The 22,063-nt window shown below is 58.9% G+C and overlaps 4 protein-coding genes across 6 annotated transcripts in view; 3 read left to right on the forward strand and 1 right to left on the reverse strand.

Annotated features, from left to right (window-relative positions):
* CCDC154 (coiled-coil domain containing 154) overlaps positions 1–4,923 on the forward strand; it is a 21,027-nt gene extending 16,104 nt beyond the window's left edge. Inside the window, exons 7-17 of the mRNA XM_075528088.1 lie at positions 579–680; positions 973–1,101; positions 1,201–1,319; positions 1,482–1,614; positions 1,714–1,851; positions 2,848–2,967; positions 3,328–3,404; positions 3,709–3,826; positions 4,240–4,326; positions 4,515–4,702; positions 4,784–4,923. Of these exons, the coding sequence (XP_075384203.1) occupies positions 579–680; positions 973–1,101; positions 1,201–1,319; positions 1,482–1,614; positions 1,714–1,851; positions 2,848–2,967; positions 3,328–3,404; positions 3,709–3,826; positions 4,240–4,326; positions 4,515–4,702; positions 4,784–4,910 (1,338 nt within the window). The 3' untranslated portion in view covers positions 4,911–4,923. The remainder of the gene's footprint in view (positions 1–578; positions 681–972; positions 1,102–1,200; positions 1,320–1,481; positions 1,615–1,713; positions 1,852–2,847; positions 2,968–3,327; positions 3,405–3,708; positions 3,827–4,239; positions 4,327–4,514; positions 4,703–4,783) is intronic.
* Positions 4,296–6,349, reverse strand: PERCC1 (proline and glutamate rich with coiled coil 1). The gene has a single exon (XM_075528272.1). It carries the CDS (start codon positions 6,347–6,349, stop codon positions 5,597–5,599), a length of 753 nt encoding a protein of 250 aa, XP_075384387.1. The 3' UTR covers positions 4,296–5,596.
* Positions 6,350–12,141: 5,792 nt separating this feature from the next.
* UQCC4 (ubiquinol-cytochrome c reductase complex assembly factor 4) lies at positions 12,142–13,467 on the forward strand. The gene is made up of 2 exons (XM_075564517.1): positions 12,142–12,226; positions 12,315–13,467. The coding sequence occupies exons 1-2, from the start codon at positions 12,195–12,197 to the stop codon at positions 12,667–12,669; spliced, it is 387 nt and encodes a 128-aa protein (XP_075420632.1). The 5' UTR covers positions 12,142–12,194; the 3' UTR covers positions 12,670–13,467.
* Positions 13,468–17,612: 4,145 nt separating this feature from the next.
* The window catches only part of UNKL (unk like zinc finger), a 34,470-nt gene continuing 30,019 nt past the window's right edge, over positions 17,613–22,063 (forward strand). For all 3 annotated transcript variants that reach the window (XM_075564518.1, XM_075564520.1, XM_075564521.1), the window contains exons 1-2: positions 17,613–17,731; positions 19,449–19,658. In XM_075564518.1, coding sequence (XP_075420633.1) covers positions 17,625–17,731; positions 19,449–19,658 — 317 coding nt within the window. In that variant the 5' untranslated portion in view covers positions 17,613–17,624. The remainder of the gene's footprint in view (positions 17,732–19,448; positions 19,659–22,063) is intronic.

Here is a 22,063-nt window from a genome sequence, read left to right on the forward strand (position 1 = left end):
GGCTACAGCTGTTGTCACCCTGTGGCTGCAGAGTGGAGGATCAGAACACAGGTCCTACAGCCTACTCCCTACGTCATGATCCTGTAGGCTCCTTGTGAAGACCATGGGGCACATGTGCTCGGGCAGTCAGGCAGGGCCCGGGCACACTTTCACCCAGAGCACTGTGGTGGGAAGGCTGTGCATGGTGTCCCCCTCTCTCTCCAGTGCCCTACAACCTGCCATGGTGGAGGTTCAGTGGGGGGGGGGCTGGGGTCCCCTTAAGATCTGGAGTGGACGGGTGATGTGCACTTCCCCAGGAGGGCCTTGGGTTTTGTGGCCAGCAGTTAGGAAGGGGCTATCCTGGGCAATGGAGGAGTCCTCCAGGAGTGTGTGTGTGTGTGTGTGTGTGTGTGTGTGTGTGTGCTCACATGAGTCCTCTCATGCTCATACTCCGCTGAGGCCCCATTCAGGTGGGTTCAGTGACTTCCTAGACAGGTGTCTTAGTCAGCATAGTCCTTTTCACAAGCTCTGTGGGTGACATGGGAACAGGGTGGGCAGGGCGCACAGTAGGGCGCTTGGTGACCCAGGTGGCCCCACAGGCACAGGTGACCAAGCTGGGTGAGGAGATGAGCTTGCGCTTCCTAAAGAGGGAGGCTAAGCTATGTGGCTTCCTCCAGAAGAGCTTCCTGGCCCTGGAGAAGGTGCGCTGCTGGCTGGGCAGGTAGAGGTGAGGGGGAGCAGGGGAACGACAGGTGGGAGGTGGAAGGCCTCTTGGCTGAGGGGCCTGCAGGTCGGTCGGGCCAGAGGTCAATGAAGAGGGATGTGGGAGCAGCCAGCAGTTGGGTTGGGGCATGGGCCAGGGTGGGTGAGAAATGGTTCCCTTAGTTGCGCTGGAGGGAGGGACTGCAGGGAGGATCGGGGCGTGGCCAGGGGCGTGGTTGTGTGGGCAGGGCCAGGGCGGCCCCTCAAGCCGATGGGCTTGCTCGGGCGCAGAAGATGAAGGCGGCGGAGGGCGCCCGGCTGCAGTTGGAGACCGGCCTGTGGGAGGAGCTGGAGAACCGCTGGCAGAAACTGCAGGAGCAGAACGCCGAGCACATGCTGGCCCAGCGAGGGCAGCGTGAGGTCCGCGGGCTGGACGCAAGCTCGGGGAGGAGGGGGGGGGAGCTGGGCGGGTGCAGTCGGGGCTGGGACAAGGGGTCTCAAGGCTTCTTTGCCCAGCAGCAGGAAGAGTCCCACCTTATAGAGAAGTGTCGGGGCCTGGACAGGGTCGTGATCCAGCTGACCAAGTTCGTCCGACAGAACCAGGTCTCCCTGAACCAGGTCCTGCAGGCTCGGTGGGTGTGCGCAGGGAACCAGGAGGGGGGTTGGGAATGGGCCAGCCCCAAAGGGTCAGGCCCCTGGATTCCCTAAACAGAGCCTCCGGGCTCTCCTAGAAGCCCAGGAGCCAAGGACGCACACTGCTCCTCCCCTTGACACTGAGGGTGGTCACTCCGTGACCCTAGCTCCAGGGAGGTCAAAGAGCACTTGGAGAACAACCAGTCCGGAGAGCTGACCACCTACCTGCAGGAGGACCTGGAGGCCGTGCGACTGGCCGGAGAGCTGGCACAACAGGAGACTCACAGCATGCTGGAGCTGGTGAGTGGGCAGGAGCGTGGGGTGGACAGCACATGGGGTCGAGTCGCCTCCCTGTACCCAGACGTGCACACGCCCTCCACGGGACATCCTTGCCGTCAGCTCAGGGAGAAGAGCCAGACCCTGGAGGTGTCCGTGGAGGAGCTGACCCGGCAGGTGAAGGACCTGGGCGCTCACTTGTCAGCCCTGAGCTGGAGGCTGGACCTGCAGGAGCAGACACTGAGCCTCCGGCTGTCTGAGGTGAGCCCAGGACAGACAGTGAGGGGAGGAGCCCCTCCAGAAAGATAGGGGAGGGACGCTCAGGATGACCTGACCTGGCCCAGCCATCTCCTGGAGACCCCAGTTGATTGGGCTTCCAGCGAGCCTGATGACCTGTAGTTCTTGGCATCTGACCAGCGTACCGAGACAGTCTATGCACCACATGCCTGTGTGTCTGCAGCGGAGGGTGCAGTGCTTTCTAGCACAGCCCCCCTCTGTACACTCTGCTTCAGAGTGTAGCCGGCCCCTTTGAAGGAAGCCCCAACCCTTGAGAGGTTGTTCACCTCCCCGAGACCCCCACCGCACCCCTAGACAGCCACTAACCTACTCACTGCTTCTATGTGGCTTGCCTGCTCTCGCAATGTCACGCGCAGGCGCCCTGGTGACGTAGTGGGTACGAGGTGGGCTAGCTGCTGGGTCAGCAGTTGGAAACCACCAGCCAATTCTCGGCTCTGGGGGAGGGATGCAGGGCTTTCTGTTCCCCATCAAGAGGTCCAGGCTTGGAAACTCCCAGAGGCAGGTCTACCCTGGGCTGTCGGGTCGCATTGTGTTTGGTTTCAGATGTCTCATAAGCAGACCCGTCCAGTGCTTGCCTGCTGTGCCTGTGTTGCTCTCAGCCTGGTGGTAGCAGTCATGTGCCTTTGTGTATGGAGGGCCACATCTTGCTAGTCCATTCACCCATGTGTGTGTGTGGGGGGGGGTGGGCACTTAGGTTACATTTACTTTTAACTGTTGTATGTACTTTGGGGGAGACCCTTTGATTTTTTTCTTGGGCCTGCCCTGTGGCCTCACTGGGGGTGTGTGTGGTCAGAGCAGCCCTGATGTTCCCGGGGGGGGGTCTCGCCTGCTGTCTTCTCTCGCCCACGCTTAACAGACACTTCCCCCAGGACTCCCAGGGCCTCCACTGGAGGGGTCCACCACCTGCCCAGCTGTCCTCCCTCTGGGACTTGGGCCCTCATGGGACTTTGCTTGTCCCAGGTGAAGAGTGAGTGGGAGGGTCCTGGGAGGAAGCCCCTGGAGGACCTGGCCCGGTGGCAGCAGGAGACAGAGGTGCACCTGAGGGAGGTGCAAGAGAAGGTGGACAGCCTCCCCCGGCAGGTGGGTGGGGATGTGGGGGACGGGCACATCCCCACCCACCCTGCCCCTGTTCCCTGCTGGCCTGTGCCAAGATGACTCACCCTTCCCCCCTCCTCCCTTTCCCATGTCTCCCACTCCCTTACTCTCCCCCTCTTTCTTGCCTCCCCCTCCCCCATGTCTCCCTCCTTTCTCCCCTCCCTCCCTTCTTCCCCTCCCTTTCTCAGCCCTCTGCCTTCTTCTCTCCAACTCTGCTCCCCTCCCTCTCTATTCCCTCTTCCCTTCCCCCTCCCCCTCTCTCCCCTCCCCAGCTGTTTCATGCTGGGGGCTTGGGGGAGCATGGGTGCAGAGGGGAGGAGGCATCACCAGCCTGCCTGTGCTCAGATAGAAGGGGTCTCGGATAAATGCTCCCTGCACAAGAGCGAGTCAGACCTGAAGATCGCCACGGAGGGCAAAGCCAGGTGAGGGTGAGCAGCAGGGGACACCCTTCCTTCCTCCTTGTCCTGCCACACGCTGTGCTGCTCCTGGGCGACTCAGAACCAGCAGCTCACCCACAGGGCTCTGGTCTATCAGGAGGCTGGGTTGACCCTGCTAGGTTTGTCCCTTCCTGGTCCCAGGGAACTGGGACCCCCAGGTCCTCATAGGAGAGAGCTCTGCCCCAACCTCTCTGACTCCACAATCTGGCCATCAGTGGGCCCTGTCCATCACCCACCCCCTGCCCCACTGACTCTCCAGAGCTGGGCGGCCAGCCCTCCATGTCCACAGGGAGGTCCAGGTGGAGGCTGTGCGGCAGGAGCTGGCGGCCCTGCTTTCTTCTGTGCAGCTGCTCAAGGAGGGCCAGCCTGTCCGGAAGATTGCTGAGATCCAGGGCAAGCTGGCCACCGTAGGCCCGGGCCCCTGCGGGTGGGGAGGGCAGTGGAGTCTGGGGTATTTGACTATAAGGAGGGGCCTTGTGATACTTTCACCTACCCCACCCCACTCCACCGCATGAGAGCAGGGTCCCTAGGGGCTGAGTTTCAAGACCAGGACAACCAGCCCAGAGGGCGTTGCCTGGCCCCGTCAGCTGTCCAGATGGGTGACCCTAGGAATCTCAGCCTCCAGATTGGGAAGACAGGAGACTCCCACCCGGCCTGCCACCCACTCCCCCTGCACCGCCCACCTCCTAGTCCTAGCTATCAGAACCAGGTCCCCCTGTTCCTATCTTATCGTGGAGAATGAGGAGGGGTGGGCCTGGCCTCAGTGGGGTGGTTGGGAAGCGCCCCACCCCCACCCCCACGACAGCGGCGCCGTGTCCAGTTTCAGAGTCAGATCATGAAGCTGGAAAGCAGCATGCAGGACAACAAGATCATCCAGAAGCTCAAGTTTAATACGGAGACCAAGATGGTGAGCCGCCCACCCACCCCGCCCACCTGCGGGCTGCAATGTCTCAGGGTCTTAGTCTGCAGCGGCTAGCCGTTTGGACCAGGAAGCCAAGACCCTGATTTGCAGTCTGACTCCGCATCCCTTGGGCCGGCCTCTCGCCTCACCGTCCCTCGCGGTCCCCAGCCCCAGTGACGCCCGTGTCTCTCCAGCGCGTGGAGGAGATCGCCACGCTGCGCGAGAGCGTGATGCGGCTGTGGAGCGAGGAGGGCCCGTGGGCGCTCACTCTGGGCAGCCGCCGGGTCCTCATGTCCCTGGTGCGCCAGCGATTCTTCGTCAAGGATGCGGCGCCCTGCGCGGAGGGCTCCGTGAACCACTGGGGCGTCTACCAGGCCGCCAGGTGGGCAGTGGGGCTGGCCTGACCTGGCCTGGGCAGGGCGGGCGGGGCTCCAGGGACCGTCCCCGAGCCGCTGTCTGGCAGGTGGCTGCGGTGGAAAGCCGTCCTCCTGAGGCTGGTGCCCCAGCGGAGAGCGAGCGTTGTCCCCGAGACGGCCCACGGCGCGGAGCCAGGCACGGACCCCTCGTCGCTGCCCCTCGCCCAGCAATAAACCCGCTAGCAAGGCAGACCCCAGTCGGACCCCTCTGACTCTGAGCCACCTCTGCATGGGCCCTGGCCGAGCGCGTGGGGGGCGGGAGGGAAGCCAGTTGGGGATGGTGACCACGGTCTCCCAGCAACCCCCGCCCCGCAGGGACTCTGAGTGCCCGTGAGGTCTGGTTAGGAGGGAGCCAGTCCCCTGATGGCCCTCACCTGGGTCCTGGCAGAGCTCTAGCCAGATGGCCTCCACGAGCCAGGCTGCTCTCAACGGGCGCTGACGAAGGAGGGGTTTCAGGCGGGGGCGGAGTATGGGGCGGGGTTTCGGGGGTCATGGGCGGGGCCTGTGCGGCCCTTTCCGTGCCGAGAAGGTGGGCTTTGTTGGGCAGGACCGCGGTGTTTGCTTGTAGTTCAGAGCCCAGTGGCCCTTTTTCCTGTCCCGGACAGAACAACCTAGCTGTGTCCCCGGAGGGGCCTCGAACCCCCATAGCCCCGGCGTGGTTGGGCAATGACAGGAGCAGCTCAGCCCCCTGAGGCTCCAGCCTCCTGCGGGCTCCTACCCAGTCCTATGTGCTTGCTCCCTGGGGGCCAGCCTGGAGGCGGAGGTGGCCGCCAGCGAGGAGCCCAGCCTCTCCTCCAGGGGTCCCAGGGGCCGTCCCGGGTGGGGGAGGCATAGGCAGTCTTGTGTCCCCAGCCTTCTGGCTAGGTCTCGGCCAGCGACACCTCGTCCAGGACTTGGCCTGGGCCCGGCAGCTCGGGGCCAGCCTCGGCCGTCCAGTTGGCCAGCAGGTCACTGAAGTCCGGGGTGCCGGGGTGCAGCAGGCCCAGGGCGTTGGGCGCCGGCTCCTTCCAAAAGGACGCGGGCAGCTGCCTTTGGGTCATGGGCGTGATGTGGCCGTACTTGCGCCGCAGCTTCAGGCCGCGGCCTGTGCCAGGCCCTGCGCAGCGGCCCAGCCCGTACTCGAACAGCTCGGCCAGCGGGCCCAGCGCCGGACGCTCGGCGGGCTCGGGGCTCGCCCCCTCGGGAGTCGTGCCGCGGGCCTCGCGCACCAGGTCGGCATAGTAGCGCTCCCGGGCAGACCTGGCGGCTGGGCGACCTTGCCCGCACAGCTCTCGGGGTTCGGGTTCTGGCCGCTGCTCCTGGCGCCCAAAGTATCGCTGTATGTCGCCGCTGATGAGCTCTGAGAAGCGCAGCAGACGCCGCGCGGTCTCGGGGCTGCTCGTACCCTCAGGGGCGGGCCCTGGGGTTGCGCCTGCGCTGCGGGGGCACGGGCTGCAGCCCCCAGGCTCCTCGCTTTCCAGCGCGGCCACTTCCTCTTCCTCCTCCTCCTCCTCCTCCTCTTCTTCGTCCTCCTCCCAGGTCTCTGGGGGCTCGGGCTCTGAGCGCAGGAAGGGCAAGTGGAAAGGGCTGGCCAGCTGGAAGTCCAACAGAGGCTGGGCCACCCTGGTCGCCATCTCCTCCCTGTCCTGGGGCCACCAGGCTCTGAGGGCAGCAAGCACAGGCTGGAGGCAGATGGATAGGGGGGCGATGAGCAGTGGCACACCCCCTCCCCAGTGGGGGGAGCCTGTCTAGGAGCCGTGTCCCTAAGGGCAGGCCTGTCTCCAAGTCCATGAAGGAAAACATGTCCTTTCCTGCCCCTGGGGACACAGTCCACTTGCAAGAGGAGGACCATGGAGGACTGGAGGGGGGTGGTGTGGCGGGGGGTGTGGTGTGTACGTGTGTGCAGCTCCAGGAAGACTGGGTACTGTGAGAGAGGGTGAGGGGGCTTTGGATGGTGACTTGAAGGGTGAAAATTAGGGGAGTGTTGGGGAACCCCTGCGCCGGTGGTGGGGGGAGTGGAGGGGATGGAGATAAGTGGCAGGGACTGTCCTGGACACTGCCCAAGGGAGGAATCCGGGGGTTGGGTGTGAGGGTTGGGGAGCCTGCGGAGGGGAGCAGAGCCCCTGGCTGGGGTTGTGATTGCTAGGGTACCCGTGGGTTGGCAGGAGGTGGTTTTCTGACAAGCAGGCCTATGTCTGCCAGGGCGCTGTTGATAGGTGGGGGGTCGGGGTAGGAAGGCTGGAGAGGGGCAGGCAGGCTGGCCCTCCTGAGGTGTCACTCCCCTGTCTCCTAGTGCTGGCACTCCAAGGTTTAACTTGTCTTCCTCTGGGTACAAGAGGGTAAAAGAGGTGACCCCATTGGTGTTCCCAACTGAGAAGGAGCCAGCAGGAGGGTGGGAGTGGGGGTCCTGGGCAGAGGAGGGCTAGACTGAGGAAGGTGGCTGGGCTGGGTTTGGGGCAGGACCAGGGGAGTTCAGGGCGGGGGTGGGGGATGTTTTGGGTAGGGTAGTCCTCCACTTGGCCAGCAGTCACTCTGGGCTGACTGCGCCCCAGAAGAAGACCTCTTCCCCAGGGATGGGTACAACTGTCCCCTCATGGCTATGATCTTCGGGGACACCAGTAGGAGGGCCAGAGGGAGGAACGGGATTTGGTGCAAGAAAAGCTAGGCCCCCAGATAGTCAGACATGCTCTCGCTGAAGAGGGGCTATTTCTGGACAGACGGCACCAGAAGTTCCGGCTCCCCCACCAGCAGAAGATTCCCCCCCCCTCCTCTGCAGGCTCACAGGGTTGGGGCAGCCCAGGGTCAGGTGGTCCTAATGCTGGACTTTTAGGGGTGGCTATTCTCAGTGGGACATGGGTGCCCCAGGCCCCTGCCCTGAGTCAGTCTGCTGTGATGGCCTCTAGGGGGTGAGTGAGCCCCATAGACCAGACCCCCAGACCCCAGGCAGAGGGGCACAGTTATGCGGGGAGGCCAGAGCCGGGCACCCTGGAGTGTCCTGGACCCACCCGGCCCACACCCGCCAGCCTCTTACCTGGCCCAGGTCCCGAGTGCTGCTCTCTGGGCAGGCTGGCCCCACCTGGGGTCTTGCATTTATAGCTGTGCTCTAGCGGCCGGCCTGGCGGGCGGGCAAATATTTGGCGGTGGCGGCATTGTAATCGCAGACTGGGCAAACAGAGCCGTTTGCTTTAGCGCCCAGCAACCAGAGCCCCGCAGGGGGGTGTGCTGGGCTGGGCCTCACCTGGCTGCCGCCTGCCGGGGGACCCTGGAGTGTTTGCCTCTAGCCCAGCTGGCTCCCGCCCTTGGTCCGAGGGCTCTTATCTCCACAGCGATCCTGGCCCAACCAGGTCGTGTCAAATAGGCGGAAAATTAAATTTCATGCTATTTTGACTTCTGGAGTAGCCTTATCCAGAGAGCACCCTCCCTCCCTCCCTGGGGGCTGGGAAAATGGGTTCCAGCCAGGGCCAGGGCCAGGGGGCTGCCACCACCCTGCCAGGTCACTGTATTTTCCAGTTGCCTTGGAGCCAGGGGGACCCAAGTGTGTCTGGGTGGAACTGGGCGACACACGCTTTGCAGTGGCTGCTTTTCTGGGGAGGATATTGTGAGGATTTTTTCTGAGGTTCCAAGGCGGCTGATTGCATGATCCAGGCCAGGCCTATGAACCAGTTCCCGTGGGGCAGCCGTGTGTGTGTGTGTGTGTGTGTGTGTGTACAAGCGTGAAAAGGGGGTGTGCAAGGGCTGGGTGTTCTGGGAAGGGCTCTACCAGGCCTGTCTCCCAGGCAACTCTGGACGCAGATGCCACCCTTTGAGATGCCAAGTGCATCAACCACAACTGGCAGCAAGAAGACTCCACTATCCTGTTCCCTGATTCCAAAGGAGCTGGTGTCCAAACTCCGTGCTCGGGGACAGTGGTGGTGACCCCTGACATTAAGGGAACCAAACTCAGAAACCAAACTCCGCTCTCTAGTCGATGCCAACTCATAGCCACCCTACAGGCCAGGGTAGAACTGCCCCTGTGGGTTTCCAAACTGAGATTCTTGATTGGAGTAAAAAGCCTTGCACTCTATTTTGGAGTGGCTGGTGGTATTGAACTGCTGACTTTGATGTTAGCAGCCCAGTGGGCAACCACGACATGACCAGAGACTGAAGATTCATCTGGAGCCTGGAGCTCAAGAGTCCGCCAGGCCCGGACTTGCTGAGTAGGGTCTGCAGGACTGAGGGTGCTGTGTGACAATGTGGGCTGGTTCTGGGTGGGGCAGGGGTAGCACGGACCACAGGGGGTCCTCAGGCTGGGCCTAGGCTGTACTCTTGGCTGCCTTCCCTCAGTCCGGCCACTTGACAGCAGTGCCCTCTGCTGCTCAGTACAGGAAAGACAGACGAGCTGGACAGGCCACCAGCATCTCTGAAGTCCCAATGGGAGGCTCACTCCGGTCCCCCAGCACAACCTGGCCCCCCACCCCCAACACGCGCCTCCTAGGAGGGTGGGCATCCAGGGCTCTCAGCTGGCAGTGGTCAGGGTTGGAGGTTGGAGGAGGCACTGGGCCCTGTCCTCAGGGTCTGGGGGTATACAATGAGGCCAGGGTGTACTCAAGGAAATCCCACATTGGGGATGGTCTGGAGTAGACTGGGGCTCACAAGGGGCTGGGGTGTCAACGCTAGTCCTGCCTGAAAGACACCACATCCTAGTCCCTGTCCCAAAGACTGCGTGCTCTATTTCCCCTTGGAAGCTGTGACTGACCTCACATGGCCCTGGGGCACTAAGGGTGTGGTTCCTCTCAGGGATCCTGAGGTGGGAGACCTCCTTGGATGACCTAGGTGGGCCCCATGGCCTCATAGGGACTTGGTGGGGTAAGGGGTGCAGCAGGAGGGTGGGGCGAGACAGCAGAGCAGGTGCTGTGCTGCCAGCTTGGAAGGTGGAGGAAGGTAGCGGGGTGGGGGTGGGGTGTCCTGAAGCCTCTGAGAGGAGAGGGGAGAGGACATGGCCCTTCCAGCTCAGCTCAAGGTTTTAGCTGGAAGGCCTGTCAGACCCCTGACCTCCAGCCTGTGAGCTGGATGCGCAAGTGAGTTGCTGATTCTGTGGGCATCTTGTCCCAGCAGCTGCAGGAAACCCATACACAGGGCAGGGGTGGTGGTGGGGAGGCTGGGAGCACAGAAGAGAAGCATGAGGGGCCAGCTGTATGCCTGGCACTAGTTGGGACCATCTGAACACCTCAATCTTCCCTCCTCTGTGCCCATCCCCCTCAACGTGAGGACAGATAGAATGTGGGGAGGAGGCAGGGGGCAGCACGCTGCCCTAGACCCTCATTTTCATACAGGGTGCAGGCATGAGGGCTGGGGTCAGTGCATCTGCCCGTTGCCCACCCACCGTCCTTCTGAACTGGCTTTAGGACACACTGGGGTCCAGTGGTGATGGCATCAGAGACCCACTGTGTTACTAGGGGAGCTGGCAGCCTAGTGTGGGGTGGGATATTCCAGATCCCTGTAGTATAACAGAGGGCTGGGCTGCCAGGTTGTAGGAGCCAAGTATATGTCCTTCATCTGCTCCCAGCCACTGTCTCTAGTGGTGGACAGTGCCAGGCCTGCTCCCTGCCCAGTGTCACACCTCCCAGCCCCACAGCAGAACTCTGGCCCAAGTATCGATCTTCCAGAGGAAAATCAATAGTTCCAATATGTCAGCACTCAAGAGGCGCGACAATAAATTACTCAAGCCATTAAGCACACAAGGGTTGCAGCCTGGTGTCCCCATTAGAGGGACATTAGCTTTCCGGTGACATTGCTCTGTGTGCTCTGAGATGGTGGCAGCCAAGGCACTGGGTGTGGGGGAGGAGCTGCACCCAAGAGGCCACCCAAGGGTTGCCATGGTACCTGTCACCCTCCCAGGCTCACTGGGGTTAAGAATGAGAGCAGGACCCACAGGAGCCCCAGAAACCACCCAGCGGGGGCCTTCCCCTTACAGAGTCCTATTGCATGGGTGGGGGTGGGGCAGTAACCATAGCCTCCCCACCCACCCATGGGGACACAGCGGTGCCCATCTTTGGTGCTGGTTGCAGAGGGGGACTGGTTATCACGGGTGCCATGCAGCTAGGTGCCACCTAGTTGTCAGCGAACTCAGGGAACTGCCCCATGGGGTTCTCTAAACTGTCTTAAAAAATTTTTTTTTAAAGCTGTCTTCTTTATAGCGGAGGAAGAAAGGGGTGGCAGTCCGGAACTCCTATGGGGCAAAGTGCACACACTGCAGAGACTGCAGCCTGTGAAATGAAACAAACCATGTCTGCACTGTTGTGAAAAAGTGAGCGGTTCCGCAAACCTCCCAAATCACAATGAAAAGTAGACAATAAACAAGAAAACTTCTGGGGCAGTTCTACTGTGCCCTAGGAACGTGGAGTGGCAATCCACTCATAGTTGGGCATCTCAATGGGGGGCAAACGCTTTGGTCTTTTTTAAGTGCGTTCAATCTTCCATCCCCAGGTGAGCGGCCAGTGTTTAACAACTGCGCCACCAGCGCTCCGGAGGGGAGGGAGCTTAGGATAAGGAACTTTGCTCCTGGGGGCGGGTCTAAGGAAGTGATTCTGTTCTGGATTGGTGCTGCCAGGACAACGAGTCAGTCTTTGATTGGGCACTGTATTGGTTTTTACCTAAGGGACGGGACTTTAGAGCAAGACTACGGTGGTGATTGGTCCAGCAGAGCCGTCACTCATGGGCCCGCCCAACGTGATCCTCCATCCTTGCCTGGATCACTCACCCCCACCTCCATCCCCACCCCCATGTGCTGCCGGTCTTGGCTCGATAGAGGCCCAGTTAATATGTGAGCAAGCTGAGACTTCTGAAGCTCAAGGCCGCCTAGAGATGGCGCAGTGGCCCCTGGGGCTGGCCGGGGACCCCAGCCTGCCCTCATCGCTATCCCGGGGGGCTCATATAGGCAGCCACCCTGCCCCACCTTCCTCTAGGAAGCTCTGTGGGTGCCACAGGAGAATGATCCAGTGCTTGCTGCTCACACTGCAGCCCTTCCAGGGTCCTTGCAGGCCGAGTGGTTTGGGATGATTCTCATGGGGTTCTGGGGCGCTGAGGGACAGGTGAGGCAGAGCCCTGGGCAGACAGGTGCAGGTGTCACTGTTGACAGACCGGCTCGTACTGCAGCCCAGGGCTGGGAGTACTCGCTCTGGGTCCAGCCGGCGGCTCATCGCCCGTTGGTGTCCCTTCCTCGCTCCCTACGCTCTTTCCCCCCGTCGCAAGTGGGAGGATCCAGCGAGCCGGTTTGCCTTCGAGCCAGATTCGAACTACATTTCCCGTCATACACTTGCAGCCCGCCGGAATCGGAGCCTGCAGCGGAAGACACCGCCAGAGGGCAGCACGCCATTTCCTGTGCGCGACTGGGCTCACGTTTCGTGGTCGTGCGTGGACGCCTGGAGTTGCGTCCGGCTTCCGGTTTTGCGCGACGGAAGTGACGCGTTATGGCGCGCTGAGCGCGGAGCCGAGGTCGTGATGAGCCGTGTCCTGTGTGCCCCCGCCGCCCGGTGAGCTGTGCGCGGTTTCGGCGGGACCGCGGGCGGGAGCCGACGCGAGGACGACCAGAGCCTCCGCTCACTGCTCTCTCTCTTCCAGGGCCGCCCGGGCGCTGAGGCTCGTATCCTGGACCGCCCAGAGCTTGCACTCGCCGGCCAGGGGTCGGGCTCAGGCCCGATCAGTGGCCGACGGGGAGGAAGAGGTCGACCGTAACGAGCCCATTCAGTTTTCCTCCAGCAGCGCCAACCCGTCTCGCTGGACGGTGGCTCATTCTCTGGGGAAGAATCAGCATCGGCCCTGGTGGAAAGTGCTGCCCCTAAGCCTCTCCCTTTTGGCCCTGGTCTTCTGGTGCTACCTGCGGCAGGAGAACAGCACGGACGAATGGCTGACAGAGGTGCTGGGAGAAGAGGCTGAGCCCGAGGAGCTTGGACCTGGTAGCGAGACGAGGACTTAGCGGAGCGCCCGCTGGCAGGAAGGGGACAGGCACAACCCTTCGGCTGGGATGTCGCGCTGGACGGTTTCTGCGTGCGTCCTCAGCACTGCTGGCCTGGGCGAATGGCGCACTCCGCTACCTGCCCGAAGAAGGGGCAGAGCCTTTCAGCAGACGAAAACCGCGCCTTACTAACACAACACCCAGTGAATCCGTCCGTCCGAGACTCTTCAGATGCATAGGAAACGTTTTCAGTGTGCTGTGGAGTGTTCATGTCTTTGTGTATTTTCACATCCCCAGGGCCATTCTGGTGACACTTTGTCACCAGCTTTGCCTTTAGAGGCAGAATGCTGAGGCGCAGAACCAAACTGACACGATGTCCTCAAACCCCGTGCCATCGAGTTGGTTCCGATGGACCGAGGCGTGTGTAAATAAGATCCACCGATGCTTTACACACTTAACACACCGGAAATAAAATGTTAATTTTCCCCCTTTGAAAATCGGATTTTAAAAGGGGGGTGGAGAAAAACGGGTTAGTAGGGAAATGGCCGTATTTACCTGTTTGTCTTTTTCATTTTAAGAAGTGAGGAAAGAAACCTCAATGATCCAGTGGCGTCAGAAACAGCAAACCTTTTTCAGCGTTCTGCCAAACTTTATGTTTCACAAAAGTAGCATCTCTGATGCATGGAACCGATGAGTCCATTCTTAGGGGAAATTATGGGCGGTGCCTTGTGTTACCTGAATGACCCCCCCCCCCAGTGACTGTTTATTAAAGCAAATCAGCTTAACTGAAAAATTAAAGATTCATGAGGGGTTACAGTGTCTCTGGCTTACCGTGGATTTGTTACAATGAACCAAAATAACCACTTGGTTGCGCTTTTTTGTTTTGTTTTACATCTTAACCAGTGGTAAAAAGAACCCTGGAGGTGTAGTGGCTATTGATTGGGCATAAGGTCAGCAGTTTTAAACCACCAGCAGCTCTCTGAAGAAAGACGAGGCTTTTTACTCTCAGAAGCTTCTGGGAAGCTTCCTGGGACATTTCTCCCTTCCCTATAGGGTCTCAGAACCGACTCAGTGGCATGAACTTTGGGTTTTATATAAAATGTTGCAGGAGGTAATGTGATAATGTTATTCACTTGCAGGTATTCAAAGACTGGATTGTTTAAGATACTGGTAATAAATAATCTTGAAAATGAGGGAAGAAGTGGTATGGTACTGCCCCCAAAACTGAATCCTGTCGGCAGGAACCCTCAGGTTTTTGTGCTGGAAATCCTTGCATTTACCCCACACTGTAAATTATCTGTGTAGAGGGGCCAATGGACACACAATGTTTCTTTCTTTTTTTTTAGAGACAGATCTAGACTTGGGAAGGCTAGGCACCTCAGCTCAGGTTACTTCATCTCTGCAGGTAAAGCGTTAAGTCTCCTGACCTGGCCTCCTTGTTACTGGTTGGCAGTGAACTGTTTGGTCAGTGTGGCCTTCATTCAAATCCGAATCTCTTGAGAGTCTCCACCTGATTCTGTAGGAAGAGCAAGTGAAACTGATGGGATGGCTTCTTTAGCTCATTGCCATGGGGTTGGTGCCAACTCAGCTGTCCTGTAGGATGGCCCCTGTGAGTTTCTGAAACAAACAAAAGTATATGGAAACGAATATACAAAAGGGAGAATGAGAAGCCCTGGAGAGGGGACCACTGAATGCTTGTTCCCCCAATAATAACTTCAAAACAACAGATTTGTATTGTGATTTGCGTGAAAATGCAGAGTAAATTGGTTTTCCACATGTCACAGACCTTGACTATCTCCTGGGTTGGAGGGGGGAATCCCTGCGGGTTTTTCTGATTTACTCCTGGCCTTCCAGATGAGTAAATTTCATTGTCTTGGAAAGGAGAGTCAGAGCCACCTGGCAGCAGTGGGCAGTCTTCTCCCCCAGGGTTTTCCCACGCAGGACACCAAACCTGACTGGTGGGTGGGCTGCAGGAATTCCGCTCATGGTTGAACTGCCTTTGGAGTGGATGCTGTGAGTTGGTTTTGGACTCAAAGAGATGCCATGGTTCAGTAGAATGAAACACTGCCCTGGGCCATCTCCACCACTGGGAGCCCGGGAGTGTGTGTGAGTCCGTTGCTGCAGCCACTGCTGCCAATCTAGCTCAGTGAGTGGCATCTTTCTGACGATCCTCCTGATAACATGCCTGGTGGCTCTCAGGGAACGTCTTGCCACATTGGCTCTTAAGGGGCATTCTGACTTCTCCCTGAGGCAAGTGGTTCTTCCGGCAGCCCATGGTCTAGCCCAGCAGTTCTCAACCTAGGGGCCGCGACCCCTTTGGGGGTCGAAAGATCCTTTCACAGGGGTCGTCTGATTCATAACAGTAGAAAATTACAGTGATGAAGTAGCAAGGAAAATAATGTTACGGTTGGGAGTCACTGCAACATGAAGAACTGTATGAAAGGGTCGCAACATTAACAAGGTTGAGAACTGCTGGTCTAGTCAGTCATCTTTGCCAACCCAACTCGAAGGCATCAGTTCTCTTTACCTGTTGTCCAGATTTTGTGTGAATGTGTGGCGATGGGCGGTAAGCTACTTTATTTCCCCCAGAGGCTGTATGTAACTTCTTGGTCTCCCAAGAGACGTTGCACTTTACTCATTTCATGGAAGTGCTGAGTAAGCATTTTGGAAGATCAGGCATGTCAGACCGGAAGTGGTGACAGAAGTTGTTGAAAAGATAAGTTACTGGGCAGGAGGAAGAACGTGTGTGTGATACAAAGAGATGGAGAGATCCTTTCAAGGAAAAGGAGACAAACGGAGCAGTCACTTGTAAACTGGTGGTGAGCAGCCCCGAAAGACTGGGCCGAGCTCTGCGGTGCCCCCTCCCCCTGCGACAAGATGAGCATTCTGCAAAAACTCAAAAACGACGGTTGTGTTTTGCTCCAGGAAGAAGCCCAGTGGGTGAGGAGATGCTGAGCACATCTTCCCTCCCACCCCTGCAGCAGAGCACCCCAAATCTCTTTCCTTCACGGGGTTCTGACCGTTCTCTGGCCATGGGTGAGTTACCAGATGAGCTCATAAGTTCCCAGGATGCTTGATTCCAAATTGGAATTCACTTCCGCACCAACCTTCTTTGTTCCAGACTCCACTTGATTTTGTTTCCACCATTCCGTCTCGGAGGAGTTAGCCAATCCCGTCTCTCCTGGCATCCCAGCAGTTGTCCAGACCCTTTGATGCCTCCCTCAGAATTCATGAGCCCTGCCTCCCACCCATCCCCAGCCGTTCTCCCAATAGCTTTTCCAAACGCTTTCATTGGGTGGTATTAATTTCAACATTTTCTGTAGCAGTGATAACTTGGGAAATCTGAATGTATGAAAACAAACCCTTTTATCAGCTCATAAAAAGATGGTTTTTCATTGTTATTTTACTGTGTTATTTGCATTTTAAAACGCACATAACCGGGTCAAATATAGAAACTCCATTTTTTTCAGTTTTTATTTTTTTTCGCGTTTCTTGCCTTTTTAAGGAAAAAATGGCATCTTGCTAGAGACAACTGCAAATTCTTCAAATACATGATTTTGTTTTTGGCAGGAAGTTAGACTGCACTTGTATGAGTATTTCTTTGTTTTGTTACGTGCATATATTTCTTTAAGCCCCTGCCCCTTTCCCCTGTCATATAACATAAGCTATAAGAACAATTATATGTATATGAAACAACCCTGGTTTTATTCAGGAAGATCACCTGGTGAGGCTGGCATTTGAGTTACACTTTCCAAAGCCACTTGTAGCTTTCAGCATTTGTCCCATTCGTGGCGATTTCCTTGACCTGGTCCCTGAGTAAGCTCCTTGAGCCGCTAGAAACTACGTCAGAAAGTTACTAAATAACTTTGAAGAAAGTGCGTTTTTAAACCACACACTTTTATCATGATTTGGGTGAGAGTTTAGTAAGTCCATCAGTGTTCCATTCAACAGCTGACACCGTGTTTGGTGTTCATTAACCAGGGCACACCACAGACTCTTAGCTACCCTGTAAAAAACCCCAACTCACTGCCATTGGGTTGATTATGACACAGCGACTCTACAGGACAGGGTGGAAGAGCCTCTGAGTTTCGGAGACTAGGGGAATAAAAGCCCGCCTTTCTCCCACGGAGCGGCTGGTGGACTTTTAAATGGCTGCATCGCAGTCAGTGCTACCAGAATAACACTGCGTCTGGGGTTCCGGGGCTGTGCATCTTTTTGGGAGCAGAAAGCCTCGTTCCCCCAGGTTGTGGCCGGTGAGTTCAAACGGCTAACCTTGTGTTAGCTGCCCAGTGCATAATCCACAACGCCCCCAGGGTTCCTTCAGGTTGCGTAACACTCATAATTTAAACCCCTTTTTGCTATTGGGCTGTTGGGCAAAATTTTTGCTAGAGGACTCTGACCCGTGTTGGAACCTGAGTTTTAAACTGTCTCCGACAAGCACTCACTTCCTCCCCATGCAGGGCCCACCTGCTAGGCACCAGGTGTGCGGGTGCCTGTGCACCTGGGGGCCTGCTCTGCCCCCACCCCACTACCGCCCTGGGCCCGACACGCGATAGAAACACGGGCTTTGGAGACATTTCACAGGCCCGTGTGACCCCCCACACACCTGTCAGCACTCGGGTTCTCTCTTGTGGCGCCAGCACCTGTGCGGAGGCTTCCAGGAGTTTGCAGCACGCAGGGGAGGGGCGGGATAGTCATGGGTGCGTGCGGTGGGTGCCCGAGTTGTGGCGCGGCATGAGCCTGGGGTGCGCATGGGGCAGCGGGTGTGGCTGGTGCCCCAGGAGGTTCCCCAAATTTGCGGGTTTGGGGTGAGGCCGAGGTGCGCGGGATGCAGGGATGCTGCGCGGGGCCGCCCCCTTCCCTACGCACCGCCCGGGGGGCGTGGTGGGGGAGTGGCCGGGCGGCCCGGGGGGGCGCGGGTGGGCTCGGCGAGGGGGGGTGTAGATGAGGAGGGGCGGGGGCGGGCCGCGCGGCGCATGCGCGCTGCATTGTTTTGCCTGAAAATGCCGTCGGTTTCGAAAGCGGCGGCGGCGGCGGCGCTGAGCGGGTCCCCCCCGCAGACCGAGAAGCCGACCCACTACAGGTCAGCGTGGCGCCGCCCGCACGCCGTGCCGGGGGCGCCGGCGGCTCGGCCCGCTGCCCGGGCCCGCGCGCGGCCGTGCGGCCTGGGCCCAGCGCCCGCCGCCGCCCCCGTCCCCGGCTCCGCGGGCCGCGCCCGGGCGCCCGCCGCCGCCGCCCGAGGTCGGGGCCCGGGAAGGCGCTGGGGCCGGGGGAGGGGCGGCATCTGGAACCGGACAGCCGCCGCCTGGGGTCGCGGACCTGGGGTTCGCCGCTGGCATTCGGGAGGGGCCGGCCACCTGGGCTCGGACTCCCGCCGCCGGGGGTCCGGGACGGCGTCTGAAGTCCAGGTGGCAGCTGGAGTCGCGGATGGGGGCGGCCATCTGGACTCCGCCTGGCGTCGGGGGCGGTGCCTGCGGTCGGGAATCTGGGGTGGCACCTGGGCTTGCGGGGTCAGGGAAGGGGCTTGGGATTGGGAGCAAGAGGCGACTCTCTGGAATTGAACTGCCCCTCCCGGGCTGCGCGCCTGGGATCGTGAGGGGGCGCCTGTGTCCAAGGGGGTGTGCCTGGGTTCTGAACCGCACTAGGGTCACAGTCGGTGTACAGTAGCGAGGGTGGGGGCACGGCGGCCAGTGGCGTGGACTGCTGTCACTGAGAGCGGAATGACACTTGGGCTGGAGCACGGAGAACACCCCGGGCCTGGCGCTGCTCGAGGGATGGATCTGGCGCCCAAGAATCACGTGTTCCTGGGGACCACCCCTGGGGTCGGGGTACAGGACCTAAAGGTCTTGATCTGGGGGCTTGGCTGAGGTCAAAGATGGGGCTGGGTGGTGGGGGATCCCACCTAGGTCCTAGTGCAGAGTGTGGGTGCTGTCACTGCTTGTGTCTGAGGCGTTCTCAAACTACAGCCCTCGGGCCACATGCGGCCTGCCGAGGACATTTATCCGGCCCGCCGGGTGTTTTTGCCCCATTTTGGTATTTTTTTACTTCAAAATAAGATATGTGCAATGTGCATAGGAATTTGTTTTTGTTTTTTTAACTATAGCAACAGGTCTGAGAGACAGTGAACTGGCTCCTTGTTTTAAAAGTTTGAAGACCCCTGCACCTGGGGTCCTGTGAAGGGGAGCTTGATCCTAAAAAGTGGGTGACAATCCGAGGGCCTAAGGTGCATTTCTGAGGTTGGGCGGGGTCAGGGGGTCACACCTGGGGTCCTAGGGGTTGCGACCCTGAGATGAAGGTACAAGCTGGGTTAGGGGTCTCCCTAAGATCCTGGGTCAGGGAGGGTGTGATCCTGAGATGGGGGTACTGGGCTTAAGGGATGTGACTAAGGTCAGACTGGGTCGGGGGTCACGCCCTGGGCCCTGGTGAGGGGAGGCGATCCTGAGATGGGGTACCCCCTCTCGAGCTGAGGGGCGCGGGGCCTGAGTGCCGAAGTTAGGGGGCCTCCCGGTAGTGTCCTAGGGGAGTGATCTTGAGAAGGGGGTACTGGGCCTAGGGGGCGTGTCCGAGGTCAGGCTAGGTAACAGGTCACACCTTGGCCCCTGGTGGGGAGAGCCGATCCTAATCCTGGAATTGGGGGTACAGGGCCTTGTGCTCTTGTGCTGAGGGTTGGGGCCAGAGTACTGAAGTCGGGTGGGGTCCTGGGGGGTGATCCTGGGACGGGGGTAATGGGCCTCGGGCTGTGGCGCAGGGCGGGTCCGGTCTGGCCGCCCACTCTCCGCACCTGCCCGTTGTCTCCGCAGGTACCTGAAGGAGTTCCGCACGGAGCGCTGCGCGCTGTTCGTGCAGCACAAGTGCGCGCAGCACCGGCCCTTCACCTGCTTCCACTGGCACTTCCTGAACCAGCGGCGGCGCCGGCCGCTGCGCAGGCGAGATGGCACCTTCAACTACAGCCCCGACGTGTACTGCGCCAAGTACGACGAGGCCACCGGCCTGTGCCCCGACGGCGACGAGTAAGTGCCCACACTGCGGCCTCCGCTGGCGCCCGGACCCCGGGTGTGGCCGAAACGTGGGCAGCAGCGGGCCACTCCGGGAAGGACGGTGTGTGTTTGCGGGGAGAGCCGTGCATGTGTCCGACGAATCTGCTTTTCATATCCCACTTTTAAGGAGCCCGGTGTCACAGTGGTTAGCGCTCTGGCTGACACCCCACCCCCACCCCCCTTCTACTCCGTGGAAGGAAGACCCGGGAATAGCGCAGCCTCGCCCCTGCCGGACAGGTTGCCGAGTCAGATCCACTTGCCAGTGGCACTGGTCCTGGTGGCACGGTGGGATACACATTAATTTGCTAACTGCAAGGTCAGCAGTTCGAGCCCACCAGCTGGTACAGGGAAAGTGATGAGGACTTGCGCTCCTGTAAAGACTGACAGTCTCAGAAACGCACAGGGGCTGTGTGTCGTCATCCCCCCCCCCCCCACCATCACCCAGAGTCGCGGTGAGTTGGGATGGACTTGGTGGCAGTGAGTTCGCGGCAGTTTGCATTTTGATTGACACCCTGTTCTCTTAACACCCTGGGCTAACACCTGCCTCGATAGGTCACAGTTTTGGTGGGCAGGCCCGTGTTTAGTTGCTGGCTGTTTGTGGGACTCACATTCGGTTCAGAATCAGTTCTGATCGCCCTTCCCCTCACCCCCCCCCCCTTAAACTTGATAGCAGAGAAAGTTATTTATTTGCAGACTTTGATGTACATAGCACTTTTAATGTTTGAGAAACCAAGGTTTTATTTTTTTTTTGCAAGTTTCCTAATGGTGTTATGAACAGATGTCTTTATTTTGAAGGGCGTAGAATGGGAAAATACAGGCAGGCTGTATATTCACACCGCGGGGAGGGGGGGACTGCTAGTGGGGAGTGTTACCTCCCTTGCCCTGCCGCTGTGTGTTTGGAGGGTGGGGATAGAGAGGGTTCCTTGCTGGCTCAGAAAGGGCAGGTGGGGGGGGGGGTCATGAGAAGTTTAGACTCTTGAACACTAAACTGATGGTCTGACGTGTAAACCCCACCTGATTTATAAAATCGCCATTAAAACAAAGAAAATCATGAAAAAAAAAATTTAAATAAAAGGGAGGGGAGTTTTGAGTTGTGGTTACATGCGTGGCACCCACGAGTGTGGGAAGGGACAGTTTGCTCTGCTTCTCCCAGGGGCTGCATCTGGGTTGAGTGGGGTCCTTAAAATTTGTTGTTGTTGTTGATAAATATGTTGGTAATGGAGGCGCCCACCCCCGCAACCCCTTTCAGTCATCGTCAGGAATAGAGTTTGGTGAAGTTAAATAAAGATGTATCTAGTCGGCCACTACCATCGGCCGCACCGGAATGCTCCCACTGTGGGGTGAGGGCCGGATGGCTGGGGCCAGATTCGCTCTTGGGTGTGGGGAGGGGAGATACCTCCAAACCGTGCTAATCCAAGATGGCTTTTGATATCACCCCGCTGGGAAGCAGGCCCGAGGCCAGCCTGCCTTGAAGGCCCCTGAATGCTCTGGCCAGGGAGCGAGTCCACGCTTTCATGTACCTTTGAACGGTGGCCGATTCTACATCCCACGTGTATTTCAGCCCCCTTTTGCGATAGAGTTCAGTCAGTGACACTGAGTGAATTCGTCCACAGGGGTGTGTCGCCCCCTGTGCAGAGAGCAAGTTTTTGTTCCATGGTGTTCATTTCCCCAAACTTAGCTACACTCCCCAAAAGGAAAGGCTTTTGGCCGGACACTCCTAGAAACGCTGGAAGTTGCTTTGGAGGCACAGCAGCTGCACCCCAAAAGGCCAGTGGTTTGAGCCCCCGGGCAGGAGGAAGCAGGGGTCTGCGCCGGGACAGTTTGGCAGCTCTGGAAACTCTGTGGAGCAGTTCTGGCTTAGAGGGTCGCCAGGAATCAGACTTCTCTGGCGAGGGGGACAGAGCTGTTGGATAAGGCAGTTTGAAACCTGAACTTGAAACCCAGTCATCATCACCGAGGGGTATTCCTAAGCTGCTCTTTGGCACATATAGCAGCCTGGCCTGGTTGAGGCCTGGACCCTGGGTTCCCTGAGCCCCTTGGTCCCTTGGCTGCACCTTGGGCACCCATTGGTGACAGCCCACTGATGATGTCAGGCTCCTGCTAGCCTAATCCCGTTCCAGAGATGAGTGTGGGGAGAAATGCTGATGCCCCCCATGCAGCTTCTCACCACTGTTCGGGGGCTCTAGAGGCTAGGCCTCCTGTTCTTGGTTCAGCCTCCCTGAACCGGACTCTCACGTCGAGTTCCTGCTGTCTTGAGATGCCCGTCTGAGGCTGCACTCCAGTAGAAAGGCCACCACGTGGACATCACTAAACAACCAACCCAAACCCACTGCCATCCCAGCTCTGAGCAACCCTATGGAGGGTGTACGGGCACACAG

This window comes from Tenrec ecaudatus, chromosome 12, assembly GCF_050624435.1.
Source record: "Tenrec ecaudatus isolate mTenEca1 chromosome 12, mTenEca1.hap1, whole genome shotgun sequence".
Classification (NCBI taxonomy): Eukaryota; Metazoa; Chordata; class Mammalia; order Afrosoricida; family Tenrecidae; genus Tenrec; species Tenrec ecaudatus.

Bases quoted from the DNA above. Each gene is read 5' to 3' on its own strand.
- PERCC1 (XM_075528272.1), bottom strand. From the start codon at position 6,349: ATGGCGACCAGGGTGGCCCAGCCTCTGTTGGACTTCCAGCTGGCCAGC.
- UQCC4 (XM_075564517.1), top strand. From the start codon at position 12,195: ATGAGCCGTGTCCTGTGTGCCCCCGCCGCCCG. The intron at 12,227-12,314 runs GTGAGCTGTGCG...TCTCTCTTCCAG, and splicing joins CTGTGTGCCCCCGCCGCCCG to GGCCGCCCGGGCGCTGAGGC.